Source organism: Pochonia chlamydosporia, chromosome 7 (assembly GCF_001653235.2).
Source record: "Pochonia chlamydosporia 170 chromosome 7, whole genome shotgun sequence".
Lineage (NCBI taxonomy): Eukaryota > Fungi > Ascomycota > Sordariomycetes > Hypocreales > Clavicipitaceae > Pochonia > Pochonia chlamydosporia.
The window spans coordinates 2,863,247-2,884,637 of NC_035796.1; the positions used below are offsets into that span (position 1 = coordinate 2,863,247).

The window sequence follows — 21,391 nt, forward strand, 5'->3', positions numbered from 1 at the left end:
GGTACTGAGGATCTGGAATCTGGGATTACTTGTACACAGTCAGCTGTTGCATGTGAGGAGAGAATGTCCTGAAGGAGGAACAACGAAGCAAGATGGGTGGCCACAGATGTGTCGGGTATTGTTGACGGGGACAACTGGAATCAAATGAATACTTCTTGCACTGCCCACGCTGACGGCACCATTGGACCTGAAGTACTCCGTGCTGCACGCTGAATGTGTCGGAGGACTCGGTTCACCAGAAAGTTGGCGTTGAGGGGTCCCCCGTCCTTCAGGTGTCGGTTTGTGGTGTGGTGCGGTGTGGTGGCATGGCGTGTGTCATGCAGTCAGTGTCAAGTTGGAGAAGGGCTAAGGTGTTCGTGGATGGTTTGAAAATACATGGCGGATGGCTGATGGATGGATGGTCCATGTGATCAGATACCCCAATCGATTTCGACTGTTCTGGTGCGATCCAGCATCCAGTCAGTCTGAATCCCGACTTTGTCCAGCGGCGCGTGAATGTCCTGGGCTGGGCTGCATGTGCATGAATGCTGCACACAGTCAGTTCCTTTTCGGTATAACCAACTAAGAACCCCCATCATGAGTTCCCTTCTAATCTTTCCCCATTTGCTTCCAAAGCAGCAGTTTACTTAAAAATCTCCATTTATCGTCCTGTATTTCTTCTCGTAACCCGCAAGCCACTGCTAGTCCTCGGCCGTTTGGGAAGCACAAGCTCGCGACTTTCTCGGCATGATACAGCCGCACTGGGCTTGGCAAACCGGCACAAGCAACAAGAAAAGCACCTAGATTGCTCCGAGTGTACCGACATCGTTCCAACTTGCTCACTATTTATATAAATACGAGATACTTGATTCCTCTTACAAGTCGACACATCGATATCGAGAGACACAACCCGCCCACCTTGCGAGTGGAGCGTTTCCAACAAAACCATGTTATCACCACTACCCTACAGAATAACCTGGAATCGACCAGTTTTGCTCATCGTCGTGCTTGTCCTCCTCTCATGGACACTACCTGTATACGCAACACGAGAGGCAGAAGTCGAGGCATCCATGAAGAGAATACGCCACGGGCCAGTAATACCAGCTGCACCGACGGAGTTAAAAAGCACCTTTGACCAAGACGCGACATATGAGCTTCACAAAAGGCGGAACAGCGACAACGGTAACCGTGATGCGAATACAGGAAATTACCCAAACAATCACGAACCATATGGAATTGACCCCCAGAGGTCTAGCCACTCAAACACGCTGAATGGCGAAAGACGAGACGCACCTGCACCTGTGCCGGAATACACGCCGATAGTGACGCCCGCTCCGGACCAGGAGGCCGTGCTGGCGAGCCAGGGGTACAAGCAGATTACGTATTATACGTGTAATACTATTGGAGGCAATGAACACTGCGGTTGGCATGTGCCGATTGTGAAGGCGCAGGGAGTACGGAGGGACTCAGGGACGGTGTGGATGGTTGTTGGGTGTTTGGCCGGTGTGTTTGCCTTGGGGTTGATGTAGTGTGGTGTTGTGATGATGATGATTTATGACTGCATTGCGGAGGGTTGGTTAGGATTTGGTGGGATGGGGAATGTGTTTATGGGTAGATTTGGAGTTTTATGGTTTTGCATGGGCTGATAGGTGATACCCGCTGCTGGTCGGCTCGTTTGAATATTACAATTGTTCTGCTTGAGTCTAACTCGTTGACACTGAGTACTTGAGTAAGTGGTGCAAGTTTCCATCAGGTACGATATTCACCACTGGGGTCTAGATTTGCTGTTCTTCAAACTTGAATATTGCTGCACCAGAGGGTTGTTGATTATTTAACTTCGTGTCATGTAAGGGCTCGACATAGACGAGGCAATCCAACTCCAACAAGTACGACATCGCATCACAAAAGGGACGTCAAATAAACTTGGTCCGAAACCGATAACACCGTTGATTTCATGCTAGTGTATTGAAGATAGACCATGGAAGCCAGGCCCTCATCTCCCCCTCCCCCAAAAACCCAACGCGTTCCCAGAGGTTCGTGAGCACATTTTTCCTCATGCCCAAGAAATCCAAAGCGTCCTGCAGCGCTTAATGCCGCAGATTCGCTCGCGCAGCCACAGACATAATAACCTCGCCCATTCCCCAATTTTACAACGATGTGCGTTACGCTTATTTGTCCTTCTTCGCCTTGGCACCCTTGACCTTTGCTGTGCCACGGAGGGTCTTTTGTCGGTTCTTGCGCTGCTTGCCTGTCGTGGTTGTTAGCAAAAATATCTTCATCATCCACCACGGGTCCTTTTGGGATTCATGACGAGTAATTCCACGATCCCGTCAAGGATGAAGAGGAGGTACATACGCTGCTGTCTGCTGGCACGCTCGGGCTTGGTGGCCATGCCGACACGGACAAGGCGGTAGATGGGCTCGAACTTCTTCATGGCCTCGGGGGAGTCGTAGATGAGGGCGAAGCCAGTGGTCTTGCCACCACCGAACTGGGTTCGCAGGCCAAAGACCTGGACCTGGTCCTTCTGGGCCTTGTACATGCCACCGAGCTTCTCGCGGAGCTCCTCCTTGGAGATGTTGGCACGGCTGGGGTGGAGGATGTCACTACCAACACGTATTAGTACCTTTATCATCTTGTGACCAGAGTTCATCCATTTTGGCGGCAGGATTTGAGTCCTCGGACTTCGAGGGGCGTCGGTCCGTCTGATGAAAATCTCTTCAATCCGATATGTCGATCGATATTCGAAGTCCCTTTGGCATCACACATACGAATATGATAAAAACTTCTGCAGAGTCCAATCCTGTCGAAGATTGCCTTGCATATTTTGGTGTTGAGAGAGTTGGCGAAAATTCCACCGATAATCGTCCATTCCATTTCGTTTTCAATTGCCATCGAATTCGGCGTTGAAGAGATTTTCGCAGATAGAACATTCGTCGGCGCCCATCGTCAAGTCGGACATTCAAATCGCGCGGCACCATCGATGAGGAAGGGGTCAAACTCACACGACCATCTGCTTGCGGCCCAGCAGAGGGTTGCGGATGAACTTGCGAGTTCGCAGAGTAACGGGGCTGTCGTTGTCCGCCATGGTTGCGGTGTTGTGATGTTGTCTCTGGGTGGTGACGGAGGAGAGACTGGTCGTTGGGCGTGGTGACTTCAAATCCGTGGTGGATGAGAGGGCTCGTCCGCGAAATCTGACCTAGGGCGAAAATTCCGTCGCTGCCGTGTCGCTTAACTGGGTCCAACCCTAACAATTTGTGCGTGAACTCGACCCAGTTGTGTGCCTGAAAAATGGGGCCACTTTCTCGGTGGTGGGGGAGATTTTACGCACAACAATTTCGATGTGAAAGTCACGTGTGGCTTGTGGCTGAACGGACAATTGTCGGAAATGCAAACTGCCATTTTGGGAAGCTCTACCCCACATTTGTCTCCGCGCTTTCAGTGCTCACGCGAGCTCTGTCAACTGCATGGAGGGGGAGATTGGTGTTGAAACTTAGTTTGAGCATCTTCAAATGGCCTGTTGTTTGGCCTGTCATGGATCCTCCATGGAGGCAACAGGTAGATCGATTTTGTTACCAATATCAACAACTGGAGACTAATCTTGACTATCCGCAAGACGAATTCCTCTGCCTGGAGGAGGTGCAGGAGGACATCTACAAGCGTGTCTTTTGCGATGACGTTTCCAATTATGGACCGCCGAACAGATATCGCATCAAGATTTTGAAGGAGTTATTGTCGCGAATAGAGTCTTCGATAGATGACTGGGATAAATATGTAAGTGCTCTCGTAGTTGTTGGCATACACCCATACAACAATAAACCGTAATCATATATTTCATGGTCATTCTGACCAAGTTCCAAGGCCGTCTCCGATGAACTCATGTCCACATTATCCGTGCTTCTGTCCACTCCCAAATCTCCTGAAGCTTTGTGGGCGCAAAAAAAGTGCTACGTAACATATCATCTCTCCCTGTTGGAGCCTGAGACGCAAGAGAAACAAATTGCCCAGCACCCCAGTATCACTCTATTCGAGAATAGAAACCTCATCGCTGCCGGAGGCACCACGGGATTGCGGACATGGGAAGCGGCGCTACAACTAGGGCAGTATCTCTGCCAAAACCCTTCCCTTGTTGCTGGAAAACGCATACTTGAGTTGGGGACCGGCACTGGATATCCTTCGATCCTCTGTGTGAAGCATTTACGAGCGGCTCATGCCATTGCCTCGGACGGTTCCGACGACGTCATCAACAATTTACCGGATAATTTGTTCCTCAACAATCTTCAGGACTCGTCGAAAATTACACCAATGGACATTAAATGGGGTCATGCACTGGTCGGCACTGAGGACGAGAAATGGAATGGCGGTCAGCCGGTTGACATTGTTCTCGGTGCTGATATCACCTATGATCAACGCGTGATCCCTGCCTTGGTTGCGACTCTCTTCGATCTGTTTGGGCTATACCCCAACGTGGAGGTTTACATCTCGGCTACTGAACGAAATGCAGCTACCTTTTCAGCATTTCTGAATGTATGCAATGAAAGGGGACTTTCGGTTGAAAAATTGCATTTCGAGGTGCCTCCTCAGTCGCGACAGCATGGACCGTTTTACGATGATCAACTGGCAATCCACTTGTGTCGAGTATCTAACACTTGATGGGCCGATGCTGCCATCGTATTATGCTGGAGTTGACCGTTGCAGTCTGGAACATAGCAAAAAGCCGTGAATGTCCATGGGCAGACATGCATAATCACGTTCTGGGCTGTGCTGCAGAAACCGGCGATTTTGCTCCTACAATTCTTGGCCAGCGACGCGCTTATACAGAGGAGACCGAATGAGCAACCAGGTCCCATAATGCAGACCTCAGCACCATCGTCATTCAATTGTGGAGGTCCAGCAAACTCTTCGATTAGTGGTCTGTCTTAACCCTCGTCCACCGCGAAGGGACGGTGTCAAATGTCTCATGACGGTAGCGGCTACTATCCGGTGATGCAGATCAGACATGTGTGAAGTCATGGACGTGGGAAGCATGCTGGACCTGGTTGCCAAAAGCTTCAGGAACAGGCAGGACCAATGAATTTGATCTGCGTGTATTTAGTTTTGTCTTGTGCTTCACGTTTGAGTGGGACATGTGATATGAGCCCCTGAACATTTCAGGAAGGATAAGTGGCGGCAAGTCGGCTGAGAACTCTGTACGATAGCAAGAGTTGGTAAACTCCATGTCAGTCGGTTATTAGTTGACATGTATTCCCCTGTCTCTCTGGACGAGCCCGCTGTTGTCCGTCAAGTTGCTTTTCTGATAGACGGAACACCTTGGTTTTGGAGGTGGCCACACCACATCTCGTTTGGAACCAGACGACGACCTGCGTTCGCCTCAGTGGAGGTAACGGAGGTTGCTGGTACCTCCATGGCCTGTTTCGTTGGATTTCAAAACTTTCCCAGGGGACTATTGAGGGTGATACGAATCACTGCGCGATCGGCAAGACGTCACATTTGGGCGATCGGCGGCCACTGTGGCTGGCGTCGGAAAGTTTGCTGCGTGCCATGTAAGGAACTGGAACCTCTGGGAGGCGAGCTGACGATCTGGCCGATCGATGGAGGAGCTGGCTGCAGGATAAATTGCACTTGACAGTAGCTGAGTGCGTGAGTGTGTCTTGCTTACGACGTCTGTTGAGCCGGCAGGTAGTATTTGGCTTGTTGCAGATAAGAGCTGGAGTATTTCTAATGACGCGATTGGCATCTTCTTTTTGCTTATGGAAAACGCTAGTATTGTGCATCGAGATGCCAGCTTCCATGGGTCATGTTAAAACCATTCCAGGCTGTATTTGTTTTTAATCTCGCTGGATCCGCATGTTATGCCCCCCCGGTTGTTTCCTGCCAACGCAACGTTTCTCCAGCTTGACGGGAATTGCTTAATCTCCCCATACTGTTTCCTGCGAGGGTTTGATTCCCAGGCACAGTGCTCCGTACATTGTGCCGAGTATCAAATTGACTGCTTCTTCATATTCCGTGCGTGACCCCGTGGGTGGTCTGCGACGTGCTCGGTTCTGGAAAAGATTCAACAAGACATGCTGCAATAGTTCCAAACAAGCATTACACCCTGGCCACGACCCATTCTTGTCTGTCCACATGGGAACATGCTGCATTCTAGCTGTCACAGAGCGCCAATCCCCCTGAGCTATTTCGGTCACAGCATGAAAAGAGGTCATTTGTCTCCATTCAACCTCCATCGGCTTGTCTCGTCCTTCCCACTTTGGTAGCTCCACCAGAGCTAGAGAAGAAGGTGCTGGCGTTTGGGTATCGCAAGATACGTCGATAGGCAGATCATAGTCTCTTGCAGCAGGAGGCTCAGTTTGACGAGTTCTGAGATGGTCAATCATCAGCAATTGATCTTCCAGAAGAAGCACAACGGGCCTGGCTGCTTTCATCAGATTGACGGTTGAAAGTTCAACTGCCGGGCAAACGTTAAAAGCACGTTCGAACCTTAACCGCAGACTCCCTCATCACATTTCTCCCACCAACGACAAGGTTCGGCTTTCAAAACCAAATACAAGCCACTTGGCACACCATCGTGACAAGTCTTGTGTGTATCCCCAACTGCCTTGCGAGCAAAAACAACGTTTATGCTCTTTGAACGGCCAAACTCAATTGACCCAGCGTCAGCTCTTCGACTAGACCGCACGGAGAGCACGAACCGAATATTTGACGGTGACCATTGTCACCTGAACCTGGCTTGCAGGTCTTGCAGCTCTTCCCGCCCAATTTGAAATTTTCTTCAATCAAGGCAAAAGAACCTGCAGCCGGTCAGGCTATTGGGTTGGCACATCCCGCTCGTTGTTCCCAGGCTTTCCACCCCCAATTCTATCCATGACCCAATTCTGGACCAGTCTTGTTCCAGTTGGCGCCACAAGCATACCACCCTCATCGCCATAACACAGACTATCAGGCAGAACCCCGTACCACCACAGGTCCAGGTCGAGCACCAATACGGCCTCATTTCGTGTCCTAGCGCTCAAAGCGTGTTCCCCAACTGGCTGGAATAGCTCTCGAGCGTTTGGTCCGATTCCCAACCTGCGCAAGTGGCAGCTAGCGTCGTTGCTGGTGGTGTTACTTCGTCCGGCGGGCGACTCCGAACTGGGACCAGACCCAAGTCGTCTTGATTGCTTCTTGTTTGCTGCATCGCTCTGCCGCTCGACCGCTCCTTGACCGCGCACCCCATCTGAACGTGTGGTAGCGCCATCGACCTCACTGGCTCCAGCTCAGTTGCCGATTTCCCTGGCAGACCACTGGAGACGAGAAGAATTCAAGAGGAGCTGCCACACAAATATACCCTGTCGACTGTGCTTGAATCGCCCTGGTCTGGTTCCGCTGGCTTCCCTGTCTCCCTTGCCGTCGTATCGTGGGAAGCGTCAAATTGTCGCCACCGCCATCTCTCTCATTGGCCAACCAGCACATTGCGACACGCAAAACCTTAATTGCACCCAGTTGGCTGCCCAGGAAGAAAAGAACCTCGAATGGGGGTTTTGGCTGCAGTTTGATTATCGTGGAGTAAGCTCCAAGGTGAAAGTCCCAGGTACAGAATTGACGGCCATTCCATTCAACACTGTGCAGGCGCCTTTCCCGTCTTCCCATCTTCCCATCCTGCTTTTCAATCATTGCCCCCCGCTCCTTCCCTCTTTTTACTTCTACATTGCTGTAGCCGATTATTTTGCCTCTGGTTATCCTTCAGCTGAAATTTACCTGGGACAACTTTGACAACCAGACATTTGGCATAACTGTTCCAATCCATACTCCATACACCCCTAAACGTTCATTCCCATCCGAGTTTCCGACCAGACTCCTAACGGGGACGCAGCCACATCAGCCTGTTCGTCTCCACCTCGTTATCGACCCAAGCACAACACATCCTTGGACACTGGGAGGGCATTCATACCTCCTCCTCTTATCAGGCTTTCTACCTCCGGTTCTACCTCCAGAAAACGACCAAAGGGTCGGTGATAGACAGAGATTGCCATATCACCAGGTCATCAAATTCGATCCCGCATTAATAACGCTCACAGTCCCACGTTTCTTGCTCTTCCTAGTGGAGACACGTTCGTTGGCTCCTTATCTTACAGCAAATCCTGGAGCTGCTTGGTGCCTCGAGGCAGGTCTGGTTGGCAACGGCTGAACCACAGAGTGGGCTTCTGCATCTGCATACTGCAACAACACTGCGGCCGTGAACCCCCCGGCTCATGGTATGGATTACGGCCCAAGACCGACATTGCATTCGATGGGCTTGTTATAAAGTGCAGCGTATTTCATCGATACAATTCCTTGCCCCTTCATATACTTTCAACCCAAAGGGAACCTGCAGGACTTGACGACAACTGGTACCTGTCCCAAGAGACGAAAGCAAAATGGCTTTGAGCAAGACACACAGCTACAACTTCGCTCTGCAGAAGTACATGCTTTTGCAGGAGCAACATGAAGAATTATCAAGCCACCTTGAACAAATACGACCACGGAAGGCGTCAGTGACAAGCATGTCGACTCGATCATCCAGCACTTCATCAACGTCAACATCGCCTAGGCGGCATTCGAGGAGCGGTGAGCGAAAACACGGCCGCTCTAGAGTTCGCTACAGCGGATGGGATACTGCTGGTTCCGGATTACTGGACACAATTCTGGATGAAGAGACCATGCACGAGATTTCTGCCGAAGAACAGCGCCTATTCGATGTCAACGAGAGCATCAAACGTGCATTGACGGAGCTACTCAACTGTGATGCAGTGCGCAGTGATAGCGCTATGCGCATGTGGGCGCAAGCCAGACTTATGGAGACGGAAAAGGAGCTTCGCTCTGGGCGACGGAGACGGAGCTCTCCATGCATGGAGTAAGGAGGCTATTGTCACTATGGAAAAATGACAAATGACTTCTGAAAAAGTCCCTTTCTGGACTATTCTTGGTAATACCTAATTTCTTGCATTGGCGTTTTTCCCTACGGAACGGCTTCCAGCCACGACAAGGTTGTGCTATTACGGCGTTCATGGATAAGTAGCAAAGACGGGACTTTGGCTTCTTGGGTTAAAAAGCGATATGGTGTGGCATTCATCACGACCTCATACAACGGCGACACAGAACGTCGAGAGGATATTTTTTGCATGGCGTTTTCCCCCTCCTGTACTATCTTCCTTATCTCTGACAGCATCAGCTGCAGCGTTGCTACGAGCATCCATCTGCCTAGTAACTTCAATTCTTCTACCAGGCGGACCACGAAAATCCGTCCTTTAAAATTGAGATAACTTTTGTCAAATCATGACCTGCTGTGGTAAGGTGCATGTCTCTGAATATTACTCTGTGAGATGGTGACGGAGATTGGACTTGTGTGAATCAGCGATGAACCACCTGAGACAAGTGGGAGTTCCAACCCAGTCGAGCCGGCTAAGCGTTCGCCAAGAAATGCTTGGCTTTTACGGAATGGGTACCGAAAACGACTCTTTGAGCTTCCAAGTTTGCAGCATGCCTTGGTCCCAAGTACCTAGTATCTATGTACATAAAAGAGCTTGGCTGCGTTGCAGTTCATAGAGCTCCACCAAATGTGAATATGAAAACGTATTCCAACCGAGCACACCTCCAAAGAGCAATCGGTTGGACTTTGTGCAGGCAAGAGGGGCATTCCATCGCATTCTTCCTGATTCAAGGATGCCAGGACAAGGGAGCATGGTGGCTTGTTCCGCTCATGCTCTCCTCTCCTGGTCTGTTTTCTCCCCCGCACGATGCGCGACCCTCACCATGAAGGAGTAGTTCTCTCCTGGCGGCTTGACAGCTTGTGTGGTAGCGCCTCTTGAAGCCCAAGTCTCCAACTTATCATCATCTATTGGTTCCGCCAACGAGGAGAGGTTTGCACACCTTTTGTTGCTCCAGAACTGCATGGGCTTGCCCAATGTGGCTTGCTTTAGCGCAACGTCGTGATCATCACGTGATGGAGTCTATTCTGGGCGCTGGACATCCCTGTCCCGGGAGAATATCGGGAAGAAGAGAGCTCCATAGCTTTTTGATCTGCAGCTTTTGGACATTGCCTCTGTCACAGCCGCCCATTGGTTGCATTTCTGACCACACAGCTCTGACGACACAGCTGCTTGAATATTCGCACAAAGTGGCTATTTTCAGCACACCTTGCTCATGAGCGTTGTATTTTATCAACGTGTTGCAGCTTGAACTGCATTCACTCATTCATTGTGAGCAATCCTAATTACTGGAGCAATGTCGGTCCTGCTAGAAACGAGCGTGGGCGACATTGTGATCGATTTGTTGGTTGAACATGCGCCGAAGCTTTGCGAAAAGTAAGCAGCCCGTTTCCCTCCTACATGAACTACGGCTAACATTTTGGATAGCTTTGTAAAGCTTTGCAAAGTCAAGTACTACAACTTTTCGCCCGTCCACTCTGTGCAAAAGAACTTTTCATTCCAGACAGGCGATCCCCTTGGACCACTCTCCAAGGAGTCTGATGGAGGCTCTTCAATATGGGGTCACATATCCGCGGATCCTGCGAAACGATCATTCCCTGCATTTTTTCACCCGAAGCTGAAGCACGTCGAACGCGGCACTGTTAGCATGGCCACCGCCCCTCTCTCCTCCGATCCTGCAACGCGGCTTGCTGCTTCTCAATTCATAATCACACTTGGCGAAGATACCGATTTCTTGGACGGCAAGGCGGCTGTATTTGGCAAGGTTGTGGAGGGGTTTGACGCCCTGGAAAAGATCAACGAAGCCATCGTCGATGACAAGGGCTATCCCTTGATCGATATCCGGATTAAACACACCGTCATATTGGATGACCCGTATCCAGACCCGTCTGGCTTAAGGGAACCTAGTTCAAGTCCTCCCCCAACCTCCGAGCAATTGAAGACGGTCCGCATTGCTGATGAAGCCGCCCTGCACGAGGACGATGGGGTAGACGAAGCCGAGCTGGAGAGGCGGCGGCGCCAAAACGAGGCCAACGCGCAAGCCTTGACACTGGAGATGATGGGAGACTTGCCATTCGCAGAGGTTAAACCGCCGGAGAACGTGCTCTTCGTTTGCAAACTGAATCCCGTGACGGGCGACGAAGATCTGGAGCTTATTTTCGGCCGATTTGGCAAAATTTTGAGTTGCGAGGTCATTCGAGACGCCAAAACGGGAGACAGCTTACAGTATGCCTTTATTGAATACGAAGACAAGGCATCGTGTGAAACCGCTTATTTCAAGATGCAAGGAGTTTTGATAGATGACCGAAGAATACATGTCGACTTTTCCCAGAGTGTCAGCAAATTGAGCGATGTCTGGAGGAAAGATACAAATAGCAAACGACGTGCTCATGCTTCTCGTGGTGGCTGGGGAGGCGTCGAGGAACTTGAAAAGAGGAGGCAGTACAGAGCCGAAATGGATGCCCCAGAAAAGAACAACTACGGCATGGTATATGGTAACGAAGAGATGAAGGGGCGCCACCAGCTTGGCGGACCAACGAGCCGCAAAGGGGAAGACTTCTCCTCAAGGGAAGAGAGTCGGCGAAAAGATCACGGCAGTCGAAGTCGCAGTCCGCATAGACGGGAAGAAGCTCGTGATAGACAACAGTGGCGACGGGATGTCGACTACCGCGGGGCTGGAAGAGACGGGGACCGCAGAGAACGGAGTTATAGATCCGGTGACAAGGATGAGAACAGACCAAGAGAAAGGGAAAGGGACCGAGATCGACACCGAGACCAAGGCAAATATCACGACCGTGACAACTCGTACCGCCGGAAATGATAAGAGAATGGCTCATAAGTTGAAATATGACTCATGGCGCGTCGATACTAGACACTGTTATTCGGGGTGCCCTTGATGGGTACTATGACCATGGGTCAGGTTCGACTGTTCGTACCTAGGCAATCAATCACGATGACCGTCTCACCAGACAGAATTGTGCTACACCGCGCATCCTCAAAAATGTCTGGAGCACATCTCACCCAACCGCAAGTCCAGTGTCCAGAACGAAATGACTCCTTCGACCACTTGCGCAATCAAGTAAGCGCCATGCACCGTGTGCGTATCACCAGGCTAGGTATGCTATGACACAAATTCCAAGTCAAACGTCACCGCCATAGCCAGACTTTATGTGACTTTATTCAGGGACGTTGACATTACCGTCTGGCAATTACGGTCGCACAAACTGAGCCACGCAACAGCTTGGAAGCGCCGACAAGCGAGAGCTGCAGTTGCATTCCCGCCTCTGGTGTCGACCCCCCGAGCCTTTCTGACTCCTGGGCCACAGACGGGTTCTCTGTCTAGCTGGCCAAGGTGCGTCTCTCGGGCCCGGAATACCGCAGATTGCCAACTTCATAATTCTGGAGGTGCTTTGCACCACAGCAGACAGCCTCATACTCCGCAAAGTCTACCAGGCAATGCATGTTGAAATATGATCATATTCAAGTGCAGTCTCGTGTTCAAAGCATGGTCAAAGTGACATCATGCTCAATATGCTTTACGCCGCGGGATGCTTGGCACTGCGCGTGAGCCTCTCAGTTATCCATGCAGTGGCCAGAAGATTCAGCGTTTCAAGGAGTGTTGACACAAAAAACAATCACTAATCGACGCTCACCAACATATCCGCACTTTTCGGAGCCATCTGGCAGTCATACGGCGGTAAAGAGAGTTTGGCGAGCATGCGGCACCATACCGAGACACACTGCAGACCAGTTGCAAGCCATTTGAGAATTTCTGTTACGGGCTGACCGCGTCTGGCATAGATTGTCGAGCTGCAACACAAGTCTAGGTCTAAAGAGCAGTTTGGTAATGAGCCTCACACTTAACCGCTGATCCTGGTTCGATCATCTTGACCTGGCAATCTTACTCACAAGCAAGACACAGTTGCTTGGTAAATCAGGACATTGCACCACAAAGTTTAGTATGGCTAGCTTTGCTGAAGTCCACACTCCGTCTCAATTTGGATACCACTAGCGATCTTGACAGGCATCGGAGGAGCCTCCAAGCATGGCCAACCATGTTTTGTGTAGCTAGAAGCTGCTTGGACAGATTACCTTGAATGGGCTAACACACGTTGTTACTGCGTGGCTTGCAGCTCACCTTTGGTCGCGCATGAATACGCCGTCGTCTCTGTTGCTCCTGCAAATGAATGGCTCACGGCATACCGTCGGAACAAAATTAACCGAGGACAGAATGGCGGTGATGACATGCATATTCATTCAGTCTTATTTGATGCACCAGGAATCAGCCCTGAGCATCGTGGAACAAGAAACCTCTCCTGCGACCTGCATGGTGGCTGCGGATGCTAGCTTTTTTCCCGAGCTTCTTTTGGCGCAAAGTGACTTGGGACCTGGCCAGCAAGTCTTGAGTTCTGGTCGTCGAATTTTCAAAATAGCACGCCCTATTGCCAGCAGAAGGTGACCTACACCATACATGTGAGGGCAAATCACTTTGCATGCCATAGTGCTTGCTCAGAAGCACCTGAAAGTCCTGGGTGGCGCCACCCCTAATGCTTGTACGATGACGATATCGGGCCTGCTTTTTTATCCTCCTCCTGTGTCGCTTCATGAGGCATAAGGATTTGCCTCGTCGTCCTTCTGGATTGCAAACATCAGGGATGAAGTCATCTCAGAGAGAACGTCGAGGAAAAAAAAACAGAAAACAAACTCTGACTGAGCAGGCTCCTCCACCAACTGCACGGACTAGACATGAGTTGGAACTCGGACACACCGGATCAGATGGGTTGCAAGGCTGTGATACTCTGGCTTGTTTGCTCGCAAGAGCCTCCTCATCCCGCTTAGCATTGCAGCCCGACACTCGATGAGCAACACTTGGTCCATTCGACAGCAACATGCCCGCCACAGTGGCCTCAAAGACGCGCCCGCTAAAGCATTGGTGGCGCGCGTCTGAATCCTTGGAATTACAGCAAAGACTGTGTCTCTTTGTGTGCCTGGCCATTGCACGTATCTGCAAGGTCTGCACGTGTCGGGAAAGTGGCAGTGCAGACCTCGCCTCGCACAGGATGAACGCCTGGTGATCGTAGGTAGAACGAAGCTTTGGTATTCTGGTAGAAATTTTGCGCTTGACCGGCAACAAGGCACATCACAAGGTCTCTGCTGGAAAATGGGGTCTCTTGTTGCCTCATTTGGCACGTCTCTTTCCGAGCCTATATCTAGTCCTCTTGTCAAGCTCGTTACACTGAGAATAGAACATTTCAAACGAAATGAATTCTTTTTTGGCGAGACAGGAGCTGATGTCACCACGTTTTGGGGCTTTACGTGCCAGGACACTGACCTCATTGGGCATGGACTCTGAGCTTGTGCAACCATGTGCACGGTACCATGGACGGAGACAACTAGGGTATTTCACAACGCACACCGACACACTCAGGGGCCTTTGGTGGAAAGAAGAGCGTTTGACTACCCGCAAGTTTGCTCACGGACAGGCGTCGTCACCCAGCTCGGAGTGAGCGTTCTGTGGCTGCTCTTTGTGGTTGATGCACCAAACAACTGGTTCACCAATGGCCGAAGCTTTGTATGTGTCTCATCGACTAGTGAGTGACCACGGCGCCGGCCAAGCAATTTTCTCCTTTATGGATCGTTCGCGGACTGTGCAACCCGTTTTTAAGTCCCTGTAGCTAAAGAACATATTATCATCTACTGAGCATTCCAACACATCTGTCCTAGTTTAATACTGTCTTTTCGCCAAGCCTATGATTGACAATGCTCTCGTGAAGACGACGACCATTGGGGAAAGCCAAGCGAGACTCATAAGTGAACGTGGACATCTGGACAGCTGCACCTCACATGCAAGGTGAGGTTGATATCGAGCAGGACCGTGGACCGCTCTTTTCGGGATCTTTTCTGCTGACACATCCTGTGTCGCCCCTGAGACCCAGTTTGGTAGTGGCATTAGACTGGGTTTCTGCAACCAAGATTGGCTCCCGGTAAACAAGAAATCAGGGCGCTCTCCCGATCGACCATGAGATAGATCTACCAGGATCTCTGCTCGTGGGGCAAGCCCTTTGAATATTGAGCCTTCTACCGGCCGAGAGTGAAGCATGCCTGGGTGCCATGCGGCACATGGGACTGAGCGGGCTGGATCCTTTTCCTGCAAGCACGTAACCGCCGGCAGCCATTCAACCGCCATCCGGAAATGCCGTGATGAACAGACCGTCAATCTAACCCAATTTGTTCTGCTATGGAGATAGTACCCATAGGCCATTTGCAGTCAATACAAACGAGATATTGGGCAGGGGGCAGAAGAAATGAAAGCAGCTTGTAAGACTTGCTTGTGAGCGAGTTGATGGCTACCGTGTTTCGAGGAAGGGCCGCTCCGTGGTTAGCCAGCATATACCACAAACATGGGAGAACAAGGGCAACTATGGTGTCGTGCAGTCGGATGGAAATCCATTGGATGCATCGGACGTGATCCGGCTGGCACAAACAAGCTATCATCAGACTCAGCATGTTTTCAGGACGTCTCATCTGTCGTACGGCCGACGTAAAACAACATGACATAGCTGCAGCACTTAAGCTATTCGCTCTGCTTCCTCTTTGTCCGCAAATATTTCACCTCCTTGTTACCCCTTTCTGTTAAGGAGGGCGTAGACTCTTGTTGGGAAAGAGTTTTAAAGTCTCTGGCGTCCATTGCTTCTAACCTTTGCTGCATTCTCTTCATCTCACCCAGCGCTTCCACTCATCACTTCCTCCTTCTACTCTTTTACTCTGCACAACTTTCCACAAGTTTCACCTTAGAGACGCTCTGCTCATTGGGTACCTTGTGTCTACGCTGGCAGCTGTCACAATCGGAAGCTTGTGTCGAACCTTGACAGGCACTGGATATATGTGTGACACCAAGTGCCGACTGCTGATCTTGCAACGAAAATCTCAACCTTCATCGTCATAACACTCTTGTTCTATTGCCCTTGCTGGTACGGAGATTTTCCCTTTGGAGCTGGTAAAGCTCTTCGCCCATTTGCCCAAGGGGTTTACCTCGTCGAAACATTGCACATTTACCTCAAGCCACCTTCAAGACCAATCAATATCCTCATCCATCGTTGCTCACCCCTCTACATCACTTGCGGCTAGAACTATCCTCCTGGGTGGGGGACCTTTAGGACAAGACAGAATGGACGAATCGAGTTCCCAGAGGAAACGAATTGCGGTTGCGGTGAGCACACTTGACATCTGACGCCTTTGATGGTATCGTGAATAAGGTTGACTGACGTTGTGGCAAGTGTGGGCGCTGCCGCCAAAGGAAGATTCGATGCAGCGGTGACAATGGTACAGGAGAGGGGTGCACAAATTGTAAGAATGCAGGTTTTGAGCCCTGCCAATTTCTACGGGTGTGTTGCCGTGACCTCCCACCACTGGCCGAGTGATTCTAATACATGAGTTGATAGGTGTCGTCTCAAGAACTTCAAGGGGTCCGATCAACGGGGCTAAACTACAACATCAGTGTATCGAGGAAACATACAGGCCGAAGTTCTGTTCCCGGCCCCATGTTACCCAGCTCGTCTCTCTACACACATAGCATGATTGGTTCCATGGGGCAAGGCGAATCGGAAGATCAGAGTGACATGGCGTATGAGTGCGGCGCAAAGCAGTATCAGCAAGTCCAAGGGTGGATGAATGGCTATGGCAGTGATCAGTCAATTGACTATGTGACGAATCACCAAGCAGCGCCAGGCAACGACCATCAGTACATGATAGGATCATTTCGCTCCGAGGCAGATCCAGTAGTTGTGAGAAACAACAGCATGGTGTATGCGGACGCGGGCGCGGCATATGTCTATGGAAATACATCTGGCCGACAAACGACTGCAGGAGAAGGTGGCTACACTCTTCATGGGACAGTCCCGTGCTATGCTGAATCGACCACTGGCGACAATGGAGAAGTGGCACCTTCGACATCTTCCAGACGATTGAGACCTTGTTCTGCGAGCTCGATGGGCCTGGGTCGTCGAGCTACAGCAGCTCTAAACGACGCAGATCAGTCCGCGATAATCGATATCCATGGAAATAACTACCACGGATACGATGCTGGTGCCCTCGGTACATATCATGCGGCAGCAATGGATCGTGGGACCAACATGTACACTACGTCTGCGCCAGCTGAGGAGTTTGGGCAGGGAGGTTCGCTCCGGCCGTCTTTACCAGGATACCCGTACCGCTACACGGACACCGCGCCGGATCGTGGACAGGCCAACGCAAGCTTGACCACCGTGGAGGGCCAACAGTACCTCGCGCAGGGTCGCGGACAGTTTCTCGATTCAACCCTGTCAACAGGAAACGATGGTATCAACGGCCGAGGGCATATTTCCGCCAGTCTTCAAGGCTGAATAATAGGCGGTGCTACCTAGGACCGGATCCGGGAGATGGGCTGCATTTGACCACCTGGATCCAATCGTGTGTTTTTGCCTTGATTTACATACATACATTTTTGCAGATGTCAAGTCTGAATTCATTGCTGGGCGGCGTCTTGCATACAACCTGGAGAAAAATTTCGGCAAGTTGATGCAGGCTGAGGATACACCATGGCAAGGACGGGGTGAATGTGTGTTTGTTACCCTGTTCGAACTCAGCTGATGTCGAAAAAGCGATGCTGATACCCAGAATACTGGGGGACGGTCCACTCTGACTAGCCATGCCGGGTCAGGGGGAACGCAGTGTTGACTGGGCACAAAGGATTTGCACAGTGACGCTGTGTACATGTTTCTTGGCTCATTCGACGGGTATCCCCTACCATTTGCCATACAATCCCTCTTTTGGGTACTTGGTATGGGCCATGTAGAACGAAAGGCACGACTGGTATTGCCGTGTTTGACAAGGCTGAATTTCAAGCCTGTCCCTACACGGCAATATAAAGAGCCGACCCTACATGGCTGGCTGGTTGGCTGACGGAGTGGGCTAGATGTTGCTCACTGATAGTGCAAGGATTGCGACGCAGGACGTCGAGGGAACATTCAAGGACCAAAAATGGGGAGCGACTGGACCTTGGGTCGTGTAAGTTAAGGGTCAGGTAGTCGACGGAACTCCGGTTTCCTGTCGCTGACTGAGAGTTGAGGAAGCGAATGCGTGGGCGGAAGATTCTACCTGGCAGTTGTTGCTTGGACTGACTGAACAACATGAAGTCGAGTACGATTTGGAGCACCAACCAATTCACTTTGCCACATGGACAATGGAGAATCAATGCTGGTTATCCATGAGCGGGACATTTGTTTCGCAGCAGAATAGATAGCTAGCCCGTTTGCAAATACACTGATAGGTTAGATCAACCATGTGTCAAGTATGCACGTAAAGTTACCTGTCCCACGTCATCTCTGAGCTCTGGTTTCGCCGTGTGGGAATCATAGACGAAGCTCAATGGGGGAATTTTGTCGTTTCCACAGCGGGGCCCGTACTGGATCAATCTATCAAGACCAAGTGGAAACATTGCAAGTTCCACCTAACTACGGGACAGTTAGTTGGAAGCGGAAGCAGAAGCGGAAGTGGAAGCGCAATGAGAAGAGCCCAAGGTCGAAGTGTCGAGTTTAGAGCTCCATTCCTGTTTTGGCTTTTTTGCGTGGATGGAGGGACGTTGCAACAAGAAATGTTGACGTGGCGGGGCAGACGAAGGAGGGGAAGCTTCATCTCAACCAAACCGTCAACCTCTTTGCTTTAAGCATCCTCAATTCCTAACCAGCTCTGACTTTTAACCTTTTCTGGACGTTTCCTTTGAAGCTTCTGTTCAGCGCAGCACTGCCGTAAATTCATAGCCAGTACCAGCACAACATCCCCCCGAGAAAGAGCTGGGCAAGCTCAACCACAGCTGCCATGCAGGTCCCTCTCTTTCGACTCCAGTGCGGCGTCAACTCCTACGAATGGGGCAAAAAGGGCAATGATTCTGCCGCGGCGAGATTTGCGGCTGCCACGCCGTCGGATCAGTTGAGTATTCAGGCGGACAAGCCGTATGCAGAGGTACGAAAAAGCTGCTGGTGACGCTCCAACAATATATCAAAATGTGCTTTACTTGCTAACACGGACATGCGTGGTAGCTCTGGATGGGCACACATCCCTCCAACCCTTCCAAAGACCTCAAAACCGGCCGAACGCTCCTGGATCTCTGCTCCGAGAACCAGCTCCTCCTCTCGTCGTCGGTGTCGTCCAAATTCGGCGCCAAGCTGCCGTTCCTCTTCAAAGTGCTGTCCATCAACAAGGGCCTCTCGATCCAGGCCCATCCCAATAAGAAGCTTGCCGAGCAGTTGCACGCAAGAGATCCTAAAAACTACCCGGATGATAATCACAAGCCCGAGATGGCTATTGCCATTACGCCTTTCGAGGGGCTCTGCGGGTTTCGGCCGTTGGTCGAGATTGCTCACTTTTTGGAGAATGTTGGGCCTTTGAGAGAGTTGGTTGGCGAGGAGACTGCTTCGGAGTTTATCAAGACGATCAAGGGGAGTGATGAGGCCAGCAAGAAGGCGGCCCTGAAGAAGGCTTTTGGGGCGCTGATGTCTTCTTCGGCGGACGATGTTGCCAAGGGAATCACAAAAGTGGTCGAGTTGGCCAAGTCGCAAGGCGTCGAGTTTGCTGCGGGAGGAGTCGAGTCTACCAAGGGTGAGGTTCTCTCTGAGCTTGTAACCCGACTTTACGGACAGTTTGGCGACGATATTGGCATCTTTGTGCTCTTCTTCCTCAACTTTGTCACACTGCAGCCAGGAGAAGCCCTGTTCCTCGTGGCTGATGACATTCATGCGTATTTATCCGGGGATATCATTGAGTGCATGGCCGCATCTGACAACGTGGTTCGCGCGGGTCTCACGCCCAAGTTCAAGGACGTCACGACGCTCGTCGACATGCTCACGTACAACTACGCGCCTATTGACGAACAAAAGATGGAGCCTACGGACTATCCGTACGCAACTCTGAACCGCACGGCGTACAGCTCTGGCTCGGCGGTACACCTCTACGACCCGCCGATCGAAGAATTCGCCGTGGCGAGGACGGTGCTCAAGGAAACGGGTGCAAAGGCTACGTTTGAGCCGTTGGAAGGGCCCAGCATTGTGATTTGCACGAATGGCAAGGGCAGGATTAGCGTGGGACCGACGGTGCACGAGGTCAAGGAGGGATATGTATTCTTTGTGGGCTCGACGGCTGAGTGTGTGCTCGAGGCGGAGGGGGATGAGTTTATTACGTTTAAGGCGTTTTGTGAGGTGGAGGGGAGTAAGGAGAGGTTGTGATTTGATTGTATGGTAGAGAGGGAGGTCATGGATAGTTATGATGGATGCTATGCTACAATATGATGGTATGATAATTTCAAAAGAGGAATGTTTGATGATGATGTTTGGAAGTTCAAGTGACATCGAGGCATGACTACATGTGCGTCATAAAATACCAGACCAAGGCCAGGGCAAGTTGCAAGCTACAGCGTCTGCTCCAGTGGAGGTGGCAGTGGCCAGCGGCTGACCAGGTGCTGTTTCAGGGCTGCATATTGGTGAGTGCCATGACAGCACGCAAGGTACCTGAGTTGGCACTGCGTCTTAGGCGTTGGGTCAAGTACCGGGCACCAGATGTCTGGCAGAATGTGCCAGACCAGGCCGATGATGCCGCTGACGCCCAGCTTGTTGGCTCCGTGTCCATGTCAAGTCCCTTACATGTATGGACATCTAGTCGTGTCTGGTCTGGTGTCTGGTCTGGTGCCTCTCCTCCTCGAGTCCCTCCCACCACACTTCATCCACAGTCGACCTCTTCTCACACAACCACACTTGACCTTTTCCTTGGAATTAATAACCCACCAGACATTGACCTGCCACCATCAATCTGAATCTCACTTGCAACTCACTCTTTCACCTATTCACCGCCCCCCTCGACCTTGCTCCCATCCGTGTTGGGAGTCGCTGCTTCTCAACTTTTGACTCGTGCCTGTTGAGAATTCACCTCGTCCCGCCTCACCTGCCTCACTCTGCCTCTACTCTGGTCTGGCTGACCTTGATCTTGGTTGTGGGCGCGCGTCTTGTGAGGCTCCATCGAAGTGCAGGAGCGAGCCTGAGCCTGCCTCTTTCCGTGCAGCCGTCTGTGGTTGTTTGGTTGGGCGTGGGGTCAAGTCCCCAGTCATATCAATTGATCCTCATACCAAGCAGGTACTTGAGTACTTGCCCGATTGCACTCACCTTGTTTCACTGGCGAAGCAGGCAAGAGACGCGGGCACATCGCAGAATACTTACAGCACAGTAACAAAGCGCATAAACTGCACAAGTCGCCGTCTACCTTGACGCCTTTCCGAGAAAGAGCAAGCCGAGGGCTACAGGTTGCGATTCAATCTAATCGAGCCAAGTACGGAGTACTAGGCACCAGACTTCCTTGCTCATTTATTTGAGAGAACCACTTCAAGTCCCGCACCATCACCGACCAGACCACATTGGATCAAGACTGATCCAAATCCAAATCCAAGT

The 21,391-nt window shown here is 51.1% G+C and overlaps 8 protein-coding genes across 8 annotated transcripts; 6 read left to right on the forward strand and 2 right to left on the reverse strand.

The window, feature by feature from the left end:
* Positions 1-926: 926 nt before the first annotated feature.
* VFPPC_18147 (hypothetical protein) lies at positions 927-1,508 on the forward strand (the record flags this gene model as incomplete). The annotated part of the gene is made up of 1 exon (XM_022429802.1): positions 927-1,508. The coding sequence occupies one exon, from the start codon at positions 927-929 to the stop codon at positions 1,506-1,508; it is 582 nt and encodes a 193-aa protein (XP_022285214.1).
* Positions 1,509-2,147: 639 nt separating this feature from the next.
* On the reverse strand, positions 2,148-3,064 carry VFPPC_14573 (40S ribosomal protein S24; the record flags this gene model as incomplete). Its single annotated transcript, XM_018292341.1, has 3 exons — positions 2,148-2,227; positions 2,335-2,582; positions 2,982-3,064. The coding sequence occupies 3 exons, from the start codon at positions 3,062-3,064 to the stop codon at positions 2,148-2,150; spliced, it is 411 nt and encodes a 136-aa protein (XP_018139159.1).
* A 446-nt stretch (positions 3,065-3,510) lies between these two features.
* On the forward strand, positions 3,511-4,629 carry VFPPC_09292 (methyltransferase domain-containing protein; the record flags this gene model as incomplete). Its single annotated transcript, XM_018287853.1, has 2 exons — positions 3,511-3,750; positions 3,838-4,629. 2 exons carry the CDS (start codon positions 3,511-3,513, stop codon positions 4,627-4,629), a joined length of 1,032 nt encoding a protein of 343 aa, XP_018139158.1.
* Positions 4,630-5,885: 1,256 nt separating this feature from the next.
* VFPPC_18148 (hypothetical protein) lies at positions 5,886-7,213 on the reverse strand (the record flags this gene model as incomplete). Its single annotated transcript, XM_022429803.1, has 4 exons — positions 5,886-6,472; positions 6,529-6,644; positions 6,796-6,912; positions 6,993-7,213. 4 exons carry the CDS (start codon positions 7,211-7,213, stop codon positions 5,886-5,888), a joined length of 1,041 nt encoding a protein of 346 aa, XP_022285215.1.
* A 1,159-nt stretch (positions 7,214-8,372) lies between these two features.
* On the forward strand, positions 8,373-8,852 carry VFPPC_14572 (hypothetical protein; the record flags this gene model as incomplete). The annotated part of the gene is made up of 1 exon (XM_018292340.1): positions 8,373-8,852. One exon carries the CDS (start codon positions 8,373-8,375, stop codon positions 8,850-8,852), a length of 480 nt encoding a protein of 159 aa, XP_018139157.1.
* A 1,366-nt stretch (positions 8,853-10,218) lies between these two features.
* VFPPC_09291 (peptidyl-prolyl cis-trans isomerase-like 4) lies at positions 10,219-11,742 on the forward strand (the record flags this gene model as incomplete). Its single annotated transcript, XM_018287852.1, has 2 exons — positions 10,219-10,298; positions 10,350-11,742. 2 exons carry the CDS (start codon positions 10,219-10,221, stop codon positions 11,740-11,742), a joined length of 1,473 nt encoding a protein of 490 aa, XP_018139156.1.
* Positions 11,743-16,241: 4,499 nt separating this feature from the next.
* On the forward strand, positions 16,242-17,302 carry VFPPC_14571 (hypothetical protein; the record flags this gene model as incomplete). The annotated part of the gene is made up of 2 exons (XM_018292339.1): positions 16,242-16,268; positions 16,364-17,302. The coding sequence occupies 2 exons, from the start codon at positions 16,242-16,244 to the stop codon at positions 17,300-17,302; spliced, it is 966 nt and encodes a 321-aa protein (XP_018139155.1).
* A 1,474-nt stretch (positions 17,303-18,776) lies between these two features.
* Positions 18,777-20,179, forward strand: VFPPC_14570 (mannose-6-phosphate isomerase; the record flags this gene model as incomplete). Its single annotated transcript, XM_022428921.1, has 2 exons — positions 18,777-18,920; positions 18,998-20,179. 2 exons carry the CDS (start codon positions 18,777-18,779, stop codon positions 20,177-20,179), a joined length of 1,326 nt encoding a protein of 441 aa, XP_022284133.1.
* Positions 20,180-21,391: the final 1,212 nt, after the last annotated feature.